We start from the raw sequence: 14,117 nt of genomic DNA, 5'->3' as shown, positions 1-14,117 counted from the left end.
CTGTGCGGTGAATTTGCAACGTGACGCAGCGAGCCTCTGATTGGCTGTTTCCCCATCACGTGACGCAACAGTTGCTGTTATGACAACCAGCTTTAAAAGTTGGATGAATGGCTCCGAAGAAGCAGCAGCGGTGGGTTTCCTCCTCTGAAGTGCCGCAGAAGTGTCTGAAATGCTCCGTACAGCTGAACATCCAGGCAGTGAGTCCGTGTAAAAACTGCTGTTACGATACAAAACCCAGAAAACGACCTGTTGCCGTGTTTTTTGGTAACGACAGCTAGCTAACGAGCTTCCATCAGTTTTCATTACTTAATGCTAATTAACCGGCTAGTTAGCTCACCAGCTAACGCTAACCGAACATCCCGGCGAACTGGTTTAAATATCACAGACTGCGAGAACTAGTGTAGTTAATTTGTTCACCACTTCTCCTAAATCCTCCTCAGTATTACCAGCAGCCTTATCGGTGACGCTAGTAGCCAACAGAAATGTATGTCAGGAAGTACAAACCGTTGGAGATTGAGCCTCAACTGTTCAGCATTTACCCGGTTAGAAATACAGTTCTTCTGTCCTACATGTTGCTGTTCGTAACATGAGCAAATAAAACAAAACATACCTATGAAACCTCATATGTACATATAAACCCTACAGAGAAAGAACATATAAACCTCCTGACACATAACTAGGAAAACTAAGCTCAGCTCGAAGTTTGTTTCTTTTATTGCCTTTCATTACAAGCTAACAAGCAGTCAGTCAGACAGCTGGACAGACATGCAGACAGAAACGAAAGACAGTCTGTGACAATATAGTCACTTTTTTTTCTTTTTTCCATTCTTTGACATTAATGTACCGGTACTTATTTTTTAGTTTTTTTAAATTGTACCTCTCCAGCTTAGAGATGGGAACTGAAAAAATAAATGGGTAAATAAAAAAAAAAAGCAAACCAATCTGACTTGCTTACAGAAAAGGTTAAATATCTCATTTCTATTCAACCATTGAGTTAATCCACAAACTTGTCAGGTGTGACCTTAAAGGACAATGATCTGACAGAGTGACTGGTGCTCAGACACTCCTTTGACTGTAAAATACCACTTTGAATTACAACTTTATTCAAATGACACAATGCCACAGATGACAAGAGAAAGATGAGAATGAGCCACTGGCTGCTGAACACTGCATGTCAATTATGTTAATAGCAAACCACTTGAATGTCCAAAACTGTATCCGTTGTCATCTACAGAAATGTTTCAGATAACACAGTACAACAGAAAATCTGCCACATGATGTGATCTTGTCCTCCAAAATCTTCAACAACTTCACTGAGCCCTTCAGGAAATTAGGATAATCTTCCACAAGCACAATCAACAACCTTATTAACTCAACTCCCTATCTGCCCATTATCATTCCCAATATACCTGGTTGTATACTTGGTCCATTGTGTTGTGGAGATGCCCTATTTATTCCTCTATGGTAATAGGAATACATAGAATTTAATAAAATATTACATCCTGAGTTTATATTTTTGTTCAGTATACTTGATGTTTGTTTTAAAATGGTGTGAACTATTCTGTAAATGTGTGTTTATGACAGTTTTTCATTGAAAACAGACTAAATCCAGAAGTTGAGCACCAAATCAGTCGTATGCTGTCTTGTTCCATGTTTCTGTGCAGGTCACATGCCCAGGAGTGCTGCTCACTAAGAAGAATGATGTCTACCTCAGTGTGTGCATCATGGGCCAGTACAGGAAGACCCCCTGTTTGCCGCCGGTCTTCCCCTTACGCTTTCTGCACAAAATGGTTTTTGTCAAGGTGAGAATAATACAATTTATTACAGAAATAAAAGATGTCTTCTTGGCTGGGATTGCCATCCGGCTGTGGCTGTTTTGTTCAGACTCAGAAGAGAGACGGTGAGAAGGTTAGAGGCTTCATGTCCAAACCCTTCAAGCATAGCAGCATGTATCGATTCTACAGTAGATTAGTCATAAAAAAAATGTCCATCCCAGGGTTATATTTATTTATTATTTTTCAATTAAAGCGTTAAGAATGTTAAATGTTTTAAACTTGCTTAGCTAAACACATTAACTTGGAGCAGTCAGTTACATTTAGCTGATGAGTAGCGAATAGATTATTGGACTAGATTAGATTTGATAGAAGTTTGTTTGTATTTTCGTTTCTGAGACAAAGCAGTTCATTCAGCAAAATTATTAGTGGAATACTATTGAAAATAATCCATCTTTAACACTCCAAACTAAAAGCAATTTCTGGGAATTTTTTTGGCCCTGTCACATTTTTGGACACTGAGCTCAAGCAATTAGTTTAATTAAACCACTGATGCAAAAATAAATATAGAAAATGAAATTATTTTTGGCAAATTCTATGCTCTTAAATTGTCAGTAATGAACACTTTCTGTCTTTAATAATGGTAAATTATGTACCCTAATGTTTAATAGTAATGTTAGTCACCTTAGTAGTATCATTTGATGAATCAAACAATTAATTGAGGGAAATATTAAATAGATTAATATGAAAATAGGCTGATCAGGTCACAAAATGACCTTTTGGTGGCCTCTGACCAGGGCTCTCCATCACTTCTCATTCTTCTGGACTTAACAGCTGCTTTTGATACAGTTGATCACAACATCCTTCTCCACTGACTGCAATGCAGTGTTGGTCTGTCTGGTGCTGTGCTGGACTGGTTCAAGTCATTCCTGGCAGGTAGAGCTGGGTATGTGGTCCTGGGGATGCCAAGTCAAGGCCCCACTTTGTCACCTGTGGGGTCCCTCAGGATCTGTCCTTGGCCCCACCCCCTTCGACATCTATATGTTCCACCTGGGCCACATCATCGGCAAGCATGGAATGTCCTTTCATTGCTATGCCGATGATACTCAGCTCTACCTGCACATTGACCCCACTTCCACTTCAGCATCATCAGCCCTGATAGCCTGCCTGGAGGAGACGAAGGCATGGTTAGCAGAAAACCTCCTGCAACTGAATGCTTCTAAGACTGAAGCCATTCTCACCAGCTCAAATCCTCTCCCATCTCTGCTATCTCACTGTCTGATTTCTCCATTCCTCTCTCTTCCTCTGTCAGAAATCTGGGAGTCATCTTTGACCCACACTTGTCATTTGAACACCACATACAAAATCTCTGTAAAATCTCATTTTTTTCATTTAAAAAACATCTCAAAACTTGGTCCTACTCTCTCCCCTTCCGATGCTGAGAAGCTGGTTCATGCCTTTGTCTCCTCCAGGCTGGACTACTGCAATGCCCTCCTCATCGGGATCCCAGCAAAAAGCCTCCAAAAGCTTCAACACGTGCAAAACACCGCCGCCAGGATCCTGACGAGGACGCCCAAACATGCCCACATTACACCTGTTCTCCGTAACCTCCACTGGCTTCCATTCTCAAAACGCATCCAATACAAAGTCTGTCTGCTTGCCTACCAGTGCATTCATGGACATGCCCCGGACTACCTTTCAGAACTCGTAATCCTTCGCTCCATTCCCAGACAACTTCGATCCACCAATACCAACCTTCTGTTCACTCCAACATTAAACCTGAGAACAATGGGTGACAGAGCGTTCCAGACAGCTGCTCTGAACTGTGGAACGCATTACCACCATGCCTGAGGGCCCCACAGTCCCTGGAGTCATTTAGGAAAGGGCTAAAGACATTTTTATTCAAGTTCTAACATGTTGCTATTGTTTTTGAAATGTTTTATAAATGTGTTTTTGTACTTTCCCTATTGTAGCACTTTGAGATTCTGTATGTAAAGTGCATTATAAATTAAAGGCATTATTATTATTATTATTAAAATAGTCCTTAATTGCAGCCCTCTTTGAACTTCTGAACCCCCAGGCAGTTTTCACAGCAATATAAAGTCCGTGAATAGATGCTCAGAAATATCATTTGTGTACCATACCAAAGTTATACTGTCATAATTCATTAAAAAAATAAACAAAAAGTAGAATTTCTTTGATTATTTATTTTACAAAAAATGAAGAAAAACCCAGAATCGATTTGTGCACACAGGCAGCACCAATAATAGAAAAGAAAATGATGGCTCTACATTGTGTTACCTAAAAGGTTTATAAACAACAAACCAAGTGTTACTTTTTTTATACCCAAAGATGTTTTTCCATGCTCAATGTATCTTCCAACAACTTGCACCTTCATTTACTGTTTTTGAGCCATGCTGTCCTTATTTTAATTCTCAAGTAAGTTTTGTTTTGCTGTTAATTGCTGTGATTTGTTTCCTCTCTGTTCCGTCTAAGCACAGCCTGCAGTTCAACCAAATAGTTCCTGAAGTTTTCCCACCTTACTGTACATCACATCTGAGTCAGTCATGGCTGATTGTTTGTGCTAAGGAGTATTGTGTAAACACTTTATTTTTTCCAAATTTTTGATGACACATATAGAATAAAGTAATTTTGATGATATCATGATTTAATTTTTTTTATAATACCGGTGGGAAGTTTAGAGGCTTTATATCCCAATGCTTCTAGCATAGTGGCATGTACGTATTGATTGTACTTTGATCTACATTTAAAAAGTTGGACATCCCAGTGTTTTTGTTTTTCCATTCAAATCTTGAACATATGTTAATGCCTTTTTGTACACGTTTACTTGGGGCAGCATTAAGTTAAAGTCAGTCATCGAATAGTGAAAAGATTATGAGGCCACTGCTCTGAATTCTGAAATATTTCTTAAGATTCTAACCAGCAATCCTGTGTTCTGCTGCTCATAAAAGTTGCCTTCTGTCTCTGGGGAAAATGGCAGAGTTCGACACTGACCTGTCTGCCTGATCTTGTTATAAGTATTGATTTGCTTTGTCTGTACTCTGTTCCACCAGACTTTCCCCGCCGTTGTTGACCCTGCTGATGTAGCCGACCTCCTCGAAGGTAAACGGCCATCTGGGATTTGCTTCCTCATCTCTTAGTCCTGAATCCCGTCCTGTGCAAGCTTATAGGCTATTAGCCGAGATAGCGATCATTAGCTCACAGTCTGTTTATGCTTTCCTTCCTTTTAGCTGACACTACATCTTTCGAGCTGATTCAGTTGGTGCCTCCAGGTACGCTTTCTGATGATGCCATCTGGGCACGTTAAGTCCCTACTGTATCCAGTCATTACACTGCAGAAACAGCATCTTTAACTTGGATTGTGTGTTCCTGTTTTCTGTCTGTGTGTGGTTTTTAGAAGGTGAGATCTTAGCCACAATGAAGGAAAGCAGCAGAAATTTCCTGTATCCTGGTCCCAGACTGAGCTCCAGAGAAGGAGCTGCAGAGAGAGAGATGCTGATGAAAAGATCCTCCTCCTTTCCCGTAAGCTGTATTCCACTTATTCCTTTCATGTCTTTCCTAATCCTCTTTCCAACACCTGCACCCGTAATTATCAGACTTCTAGGAATTATACTGAAGAATGCTGTAAAGAGTCGACGTAGGAGTGAAAAAGCTCTTTACTGAGTGTGTGACACATTTATCAAGTGACTTACTGCCACTTAGAGGAAAATGTAAAATGTCTTTGATTGATCATGTGTATGATGAGAGGAGGAATATCCAGTCAGAGCTACAGATTTACTCATCTGCTGCATTGTACAGTGTTTACCAATAATTCTTACGTTATAATATATACAGGGCTGCACAGTGGTGTAGTGGTTAGCACTTTCACCTTGCAGCAAGAAGGTCCCTGGTTCGCGTCCCGGCTTTCCCGGGATCTTTCTGCATGGAGTTTGCATGTTCTCCCTGTGCATGTGTGGGTTTTCTCCAGGGTCTCCGGCTTCCTCCCACAGTCCAAAAATATGCTGAGGTTAATTGATCATTCTAAATTGCCCGTAGGTGTGAATGTGAGAGTGATTGTTTGTCTCTGTATGTAGCCCTGTGACAGACTGGTGACCTGTCCAGGGTGTCCCCTGCCTTCGCCCGAGTTAGCTGGGATAGACTCCAGCCCCCCCCGCGACCCTAATGAGGATTAAGTGGTGTATAGATAATGGATGGATGGATAATATATACACCCTTTTATACACGTCCCCCCTTTTTTTTTCCTTAAAAGTTTTCTTAAAATCATCTTATTCCTTGCTGGCTCACAGTATCAGTTCTTTATTGAACCTATATGAGGTTTACACCAAGAGACTTTAAACAAGGTTTGTGAAATGAGCAACAACCTAAAGTATTTCTAATATGAGACGATATGTCGGATGCATGGAATGTAAATGTAAACAAATCAGTTCGAGATACGTTCTTTGGTTGATAAATTCGTATAACTTCTTGGCAAGTATTGATATCAAAATGCAATATCTCACATGTTGTTTATCATAATCAGTGATTTTTTTGTACAATCACACAGAAAACAGAGTTTTTCTTCATAAAATCTCAAATAACTCCCGTCTGTGCAGTCAGAAGAGAATTCGTCTTTTTTTTTTTTAAATTCTATTTAATTTTTTGATCTAGCATACATTTTTATAACCGTTTTCTTACCCACCTCACGTCAGCTCAGTGTAAGTTGTGTATGTTTCGGGATATGTAAATTGCTGCTGCAACGCTCCACTTTAGTATTTTAAAACTAGACCGCAGGGTTTTTACAAATATATGAAGGGCTGTTACAATCAAGTTCACACAGTTCTGAATCAGCCAATCAATGGCAGGTAAATCTCTCTGTATTTCACGGTTTACCAGATTTTTAAATCTACGTTATGTCCCAACATTCCTACGCTCGCTCATCATTATGTCATCATTTTGCTGATCTTTAAGATAGGAGTGGCATGTCGCTATGTCAAAGTGAAGGATTTTCAGCTTTATCTTTCACCAAAATGTTACTTTTAGCAGTTTGATAAATACAAAGCTAGATGAAAAGGTTCCTGATAACAAATTCAAATAACATACTGTTGGATTAGCTAAAGGATGGAGGATGTTCCTGTCAGCTGATGTTTCTAAACAGAACTCACATGTCACAGAGACCCCACATTGTGCTCACCGTGTGATCCAGCTTGATCGACACCAGTATTACACGTGTCATTCTTTACCTGCACCTGATTGTTGCTTCATCAAAGTGAGCCTCCTTCTAATCTCGGTGGCTCTGCACATGACAGACAGGTATACTACCAAGATAACGATTCAAAAGCACTGCCTTGTCTTAGACAGTTGCTATTTTCTTCAGAGAAGATGGCATTTTCCTTATGCAGCTGTCAACTATCATCGCTACACAGACAAGAAAAATAAACTGAGGACTTCCTGTCTTTTCAGTCGTTCCTCATCCTGTATCTTTTATTTTTTGTGTTTTTTCTCCTCCTCATCTTATATCATCTCCTTCTCAGTCTGCCTCCTCCTGCTTTCATTCTTTCATCTTCACGTGTCTGCCGGTTGCTTTTTCCCATCCTCCCCTTGTCCTCTGAGGCACTAACTGGCATATTTAAATGTCTTTAAACACCGCTCCCCTCACCGTTGCTTTTATGTTTGTGTTTGAGGCCTTACATAGCAATTTAGATGTCTCTCTCCAAATGCCGTATTATTTAAACATCACTGGAGCCTTTTTCTCCTTTTCTGCAATTTGTTTTTCTCCGACCAGGCATAGATTGAAGATGTGTGGTTGTAAATTGGTGTTCCGAGCAGCGCTGTTATCTGTCCTTTTGTCTTCGTCTCCCAGTTAAAGGTGTTGTGTTTTTCTATTGTCCCTCTCCCTCAAGGGAATCTCCCCAAAAGTGGAGTTTACCACAACATCAGTCATAGAGGAGAGTGATGGAGGAGACAGCTGGACTGCCTTCCCTGTAAGTGTGTCCTTTTATTACATCTTTAGATCTGTGCATACACGCACAAACACGCACCGTATGTCCAATTTCTTTTCATCTGCATTGTCGTTGATCTGTAGAGCACTTTGTAAGAGGTGTGACAGGCTGCACACGGCTACATACTCAGTGTCACTGTGCAAGTGTTGACCACGGCCACAACGGTAAAGATTGATCTCTAGAGGGCTCTAATGAGTGGTATCGCTCGCCATCGCATTTGTCTGTTTCCAGCGTACATACCCACCTTCTATTGTTGCCATGGCTACTGCATATATCTATCCATACTGGCAGTGTTTCAAGGGTATCTGTTCTGTCCTTGTGAATGTAATTACGGGGAGGCAGATCTGTGATGCTGATAGCGAGGCTTCTCTCACATGTCTGACTAGCTGGGAGTTTTCACACAACCAGTCATTCACTCATTTTTAAACTATCCAGGTGGCGGCTCACCTGTATCTTTAATACTTGTTGATGGGTAATTGTGCTCAGGTCCATATAATCTCTATTTTTTTCAAGAATTTTAATCTATTCTGACTTAATTTTCTTCCTGTTTTCCTTTGTCTTTGCATTACTTTCTGAGTTTTGTTCCCTAAATGTTGCAGTCTTTCAGTCTAGAGCTGAAACAGTTTAATTAATCCATTGATACGAAATAAATATATATAATGAAACTATTTTTGACAAATTAATTCATTCTCTGACCTCATATTCTCAGTTGTGAGGACTCTTTGTCCTTTGAAACGGTAAATTATACACCTTAATATTTAATGGTCATGTTAATCACTTTGGAATATAGGAAATTGTAATAGAGGTTTATCAGAAGTTTCATTTTATGAACTAAACAATTCATTTAGGTAAGGAATTTGTAGACTGATATGAAAATAATCCTTAGTTGCTGCCCTTTTTTATGTATTCCGTGCATGGTAGCTGTGTTGTAAATGTGATTTAACGGCTGTCACATTCATTTTCCTTTAAAACTGCTTGGACAACATTTGTCTGTCAAATTAGTCAAAACTGGAAATGCTGGTAAGGGCCAAGGAAAAATGAACCTTAAGACATGAAAATGTCTCAATAATTCAATGCAAAGTGAAGTAAAAACAAAACAAACAAACACAGGTCTGCTGCCTGTATGATGACATGCAAAACAAGTGCAGCACTGCCCCATGCAGCCTTTCTGGTCGAATCAGTTACTGCCCTTTGCATTTACTTCTGGATGCAAAATGCAAAGTGTTTCTGAACATGACAGTCTGAACCATCTGCACCAACTGCCTCATTGTTTAAGTAATTCTTGATGCTTCAGTAAAAAGCAACCAGACCTCTCCTCCAGGTTCTTGGAGGTGTTCTAAAGTTCTAGCTGCTCCCCACCAGCTCCAGGCAGGTTCTCATTTTTCACTGCACTATCAAGTCCTGCAGCTCTATGGAAACCGCACAACCGTGGATAGAAATGTCTTTTGTTAACTATAACAAAGTTATAATGCCATTAATTCTTAAAAAGAAAATGAAGGCGGAATTTCTTTGATTATTTATTTCACAAAAATTTGAAAATTGTAGAATGTGCACATTTTGCCCATGGGTGTTAACGATGCTGGGAAAAAAATGATGACTTATTTAATTAGTTATATTTTTTCACACTACTCTGAACATCAACTCTGCAGAGATGTTTCCCCATGCTGAATGTATCTTTCAACAACTTGCTGATAACTTGCTTCTCTGTGTGCTGTTTTTGAGCCATGCTGTAATTATTTTATTGCTCTTGCATCTTTTATTTTGCCCTCAGTCACTCTACTTTATTTCCATACTTGTCCCCTCACTGCCTTCCTTTCAGCCAAAAAATCCCCAGATTTTTGTCACGTGACTGTTGATTACAGCACACTTTTTTTTTTTGCAGAATTTTAAGATGAGACATAAGAATACAGTAATTCGAGTGAAATGTCACAATTTTAAGCTCAGTTTTGGTTAGTTTTCTACCAGTCATATATGATTAGTTGAAGGAAAATTGGAAAATCCAACGATATTTTATGTTTTTACATTTTCGAGCATATTTTCTTTTTTTAAACAGCATATCATACAAACAAACTGGCGGTTTTTGGGATTCAGAGGGTAAAGTATCATCTAATCATCTCCTACTTCTTTTCCAACCCACTGCATGAATTACCTGCTATACAATAATGGTTAAAAGCCCTAAAAATGAAAGTATCATCTTTATCTTGATAGTCATATCCAGTAGTGTATGCACCAGTTATTTCAGCAGATGGATACTGAGAAGACAGAATAATGCTGGTGGACTAAAGAAAAGTGTTACTTAGAAAAACAGGAGATCTTTCAGAAACTGTACTGTTAGAGACATGTGATCCATCACACAGCAGTTGGCATGTTGTGCCAAAAACACCACCATGCATTTCCCAGGTGTGGTCACCTAAGCTCAGCTATTTGTTTAAATGGGATGTCAGTGACAGCGAAGCAGATTGTCAGTGTTCTCGCAGCCCCTCGGGGGGATGTCTGGATCAGAGCACCGCTGTGGCTGTCAGACTGTAGAATTTCTCCATTTTCTCTCTCCTAATGGCTCCTCAGCATAGGCATTTCCCTGTCTACCTGCCCACCCGGCTGACAAATCATGTCCTGTTCTAATGGAGATTTAGACGGATAGAAACTTCCACAAAACCTCTGAAACTCCGCTGATCAATACACGCTCAGTCTTTACCAATATATTGAGTCTTTTATGCCCATTTTACGTGTAATATATTTTATTAGGTGTCATAATTCTTACTTAAACATCTTTGTATTTCAAATTTAAGACCTCTAAGCTGCATTCCTTTGGTCATGCAAGTGTCACGATGTCAGTCTGTTCACCATTTTGGTCCACACTGAAAAATCTCAACAAATCCTGAATGAATTGCAACACAATTTCTGGTGATCCCTGATTTTTGCTTTGGAGCCATTATGAGGCTCATGTTTGTTGTTTGAAATGAAATGTCTTAACATCAGAGGCACTGAGATTACATCCACTCCTGAGATGTCATTGGCCAGGTCAGCTTTTATTCACTGCGCCTCCAATGTCCAAGTTTCACTGATGTCTCTTGGCTGTGCATTCAGCCCGTAAACGTCACAGAGAATATTAAGGATACAGTTTGTCCCTTTAGTTGACAGAGGAACACACAAGACCTTAAAATATTAACAGCAGCTGAAGTTAAGTTTGTTGCTTCCAGCTGTTTATAGGAGTTTTTCCTCTGAGTTTAAATACTCTACCGTTCAGAAGTTTGGGGTCACTTAGAAATGTCTGTATTTTTGAAAGAAAAGCATTTTTTTTCAGTGAAGATAACATTAAATGAATGATAAATCCAGTGCAGACATTGTTAATGTGGCAAATGACTATTGTAGCTGGAAACAGCTGATTTTTAATGGAATATCTCCATAGGGGTACAGAGGAACATTTCCAGCAACCATCACTCCTGTGTTCTACCCTTAAAACCTTGTGCAGTTATGTTAGCACATGGGTAAAAGTGGGAGTTTTCATGGAAAACGTGAAATTGTCTGGGTGACCCCAAACTTCTGAACAGTAGTGTTCCTGCAGCATCAAACGGCAGCAGGACTATATAAGCGTCTAAGACTGAGCTGTACTCAGTTAATTACTTCCAATTATAAATTATCCCTGGCATGACGTCAGGTTCGATAAGGATTGAGCTTTAAATAGCACTATGTATTTTTCTTCACTTCAGACAGATGAGTTAGAGTTAATCGGCTTCATTTAAATCATTTCTTACGCAGTTGAATCCTGAGCTCTATCCCAGCTAGATATTATGTTATTGTAAAAGTCTGATCCTTTTACTAAAGTCAGAGATTTTTCCATTTCACAGCAGGATAATTGCAGCAGTGACATTATTGTGTGTATGGTTGCATTATAGAACATGACCTCTCTAACCATTTAACTAAAATAACGCAACAGGCACCCGAATTACACTGAAAATGCATTTTATTGCACTATATGTAGCTGTAGTTTCATAAATTATCTTCACACACGGACAGAATTTTAAATGTTGAAGCCATTTAGGCGTGATATCTTAACTGTGGGTGAACTTGTTCTCCTTAAATACATGGTGGTCTTGCGGTAGCTAATGCAGGTCAGATAATTAGTAATATTAACTATAAAATAAGAGACCAAACTATATCAGTTTACTTTCATATTGATAATTTTCAACTATCCTTTATTCTACAATAGAAAAATAGAATTCCTGAAATTCAGGTATGGTTTGTGGCTTTCGTGGCACTTCAAGGTTTTCAGTGGCCCAATCTGACCAACCCAATTAATCATTTCTGGAGTCTGCCCTGTGCAACGATCATCCAGTAAACTGTGATTACATGTGGTCCACACATCTGTGTTTTTGTCCACATAAATAAAATGCGTCCTTTGAACCTTAAATTTTTTGACTAGCACAATTTTCTGTCCAACACTTTGGTTTCCCTCCCATCGTCCTCAGTGGTACTTCCTGTAGAACCATGTTTTTATTTACACCTGCTTAGTGCCAGCATGTTAGTGTTGTCGTTGTCAGCTTCGTGGATGTGTTAGCGTGCTGAAGTTAGCATGTAGCATGAAGCAGCACTGTGCAGTTTTACACAGCCACTAGCACATTAACCTTGTTATTATTTATCAGCATCCCCGGCTTTGTTCAACAGTGTTTTTATCACACAAAGCTAACAGTGGAAATCACAGCTAATCACATCAGACAAGCCTTCGCCACTCAGCTGGTGATGAGAAAAATGACTCGCTCTCAGCGAAGAAGAGAGAGAAGGAAGCCAGAGATGGTGGATTTGGAGAGGAGAGCACACTCGTCTTAATTCCATTAAATCAGATCTTTCTCAAATGGCAGCCTCGATGAGGATTTATTTATAATTTAGTTTCTCTTAAAAATAGTTTTAATGTTGTGTGATTTCCCTAATTAGCATTTAGATTATCTTTGTTTTACAGCCAGGCAATGCCTCTTTATCATATTAGACTGGAGATGGCCATCAAATGCAATTAACATTTTATCTAAACTTATTTATCCCCGGTTGGCATTACCTGCAGGAAGTGGGATATTGCATCGGAGAATGATGTTAGTGGCCATTAGAGTTATTGAAGTAATTCTGCAGAGGTTGTCTCCATGGCAGGTTTCCGACTGCAAGAGCTGCTGTTGTTTTAACACTTAAGCTGGATGATTTAGCTAATGGTTTAATGGTTTCGTCCGGCGAGAGCAAGTATATGTCAAGAGCCGCAGCAGCTGCTTAAATGGCAAAAATGGAACAAATTGTGGTTTGCAGAGAAATCTCAACAGCTCAACTGTTGTGTGTCACCTTAGAATCAAATCATGAGCCTAATGTGTGACAGCAATATTAACATTTTTCTTGTTTTCTCTCTCATTTTTTGTTTTTGCTCTCTAGCATTCTCTTTCTCCAGTAAGGCCATCTTCAACCCCAGCAAAGAAGTCATCCAGTGGGCATTTTTCCATAACAGATAATTTGAACCGTGTCTCTGTGAGAGGTGGGAAGGAAAAGCTAAATGCTGACCCTGGAACTGCAAACTCTGCAACATCCAGATGCTGTCCTGTTTCATCCTCGTCTGGCTGCAGCCCTCAAAAAAACAAGAAGGAAAGAAAACACACTGCGACCAGACTTTCTGTGGACTGTGGCTACCAGCAGCCCACGGTTTCCTCCAGGACAAGAGCCCTGTCGCCTTATACGCACCGCAAGATGTGCCAGCTTTCTGAGGACGCCAGGCAGAGGCTCCACCACCTCCAGCTGGGGCCTCACCACTTCAGGAAGGAGACCGAGAGCCAGCCGCCCTTCCTGGTTCGTAGCATTACCTCTATTCCTCAGAAGTGAAGACGGCTTACAACATAATGGCATGGCGGCTTGTTTAATGCCAACAAAACATGTGTTCAGTGCACAGGGGTGTGTAAGATTAATGGGAGCTGATGTAGTTCAAACCTCAGTGGGAGCTTCCCAAAAATTTAGCTTAATCTAGTGGGCAGATTAAGTCGAGTGGGCATAATAAGAGAGCAGCGTTAATCTTTTCACCTGAGCCGTTAATGGATTTTGACGTCATCAAAGTGTTTTGCTACGTGTGCGCGGAATACGGCCGATTATCCTCACTGAGGGACTCGAGGAGGCTTTAACGTTACAGCCTGGGACACGGTTAGCACTTTAATTGCAGCTGTATCACTGCTTTTAGATCTACATGTAAAAAGAAGAAGATTTTGCAGAACGTATACAGTCGACTGGACAAAAACAACAAAGCCTCTAGTCGTCCACACCTCCTTCCCTCTGTTTCTTCATTTAGATCAAATCTAATCCGGAGGTATAAATATCCAACTCCACT

At 39.9% G+C, this 14,117-nt stretch overlaps 1 protein-coding gene across 4 annotated transcripts in view; it reads left to right on the top strand.

The window, feature by feature from the left end:
- Positions 1-64: 64 nt before the first annotated feature.
- spata6 (spermatogenesis associated 6) overlaps positions 65-14,117 on the top strand; it is a 44,907-nt gene continuing 30,854 nt past the window's right edge. For all 4 annotated transcript variants that reach the window (XR_004846460.2, XM_055019120.1, XM_023298444.3 and 1 more), the window contains exons 1-7: positions 65-197; positions 1,665-1,802; positions 4,847-4,895; positions 5,024-5,065; positions 5,191-5,315; positions 7,673-7,753; positions 13,181-13,588. Coding sequence is in view for 3 of the 4 variants with exons in the window: in XM_055019120.1 (XP_054875095.1) it covers positions 108-197; positions 1,665-1,802; positions 4,847-4,895; positions 5,024-5,065; positions 5,191-5,315; positions 7,673-7,753; positions 13,181-13,588 (933 nt within the window). In the remaining variant the exon portion in view is untranslated. The remainder of the gene's footprint in view (positions 198-1,664; positions 1,803-4,846; positions 4,896-5,023; positions 5,066-5,190; positions 5,316-7,672; positions 7,754-13,180; positions 13,589-14,117) is intronic.

Source organism: Amphiprion ocellaris, chromosome 2 (assembly GCF_022539595.1).
Source record: "Amphiprion ocellaris isolate individual 3 ecotype Okinawa chromosome 2, ASM2253959v1, whole genome shotgun sequence".
Taxonomy (NCBI): Eukaryota; Metazoa; Chordata; class Actinopteri; family Pomacentridae; genus Amphiprion; species Amphiprion ocellaris.
Note: the sequence above shows the minus strand (reverse complement) of the source record. Positions and strands in the feature narration are given on the sequence as shown.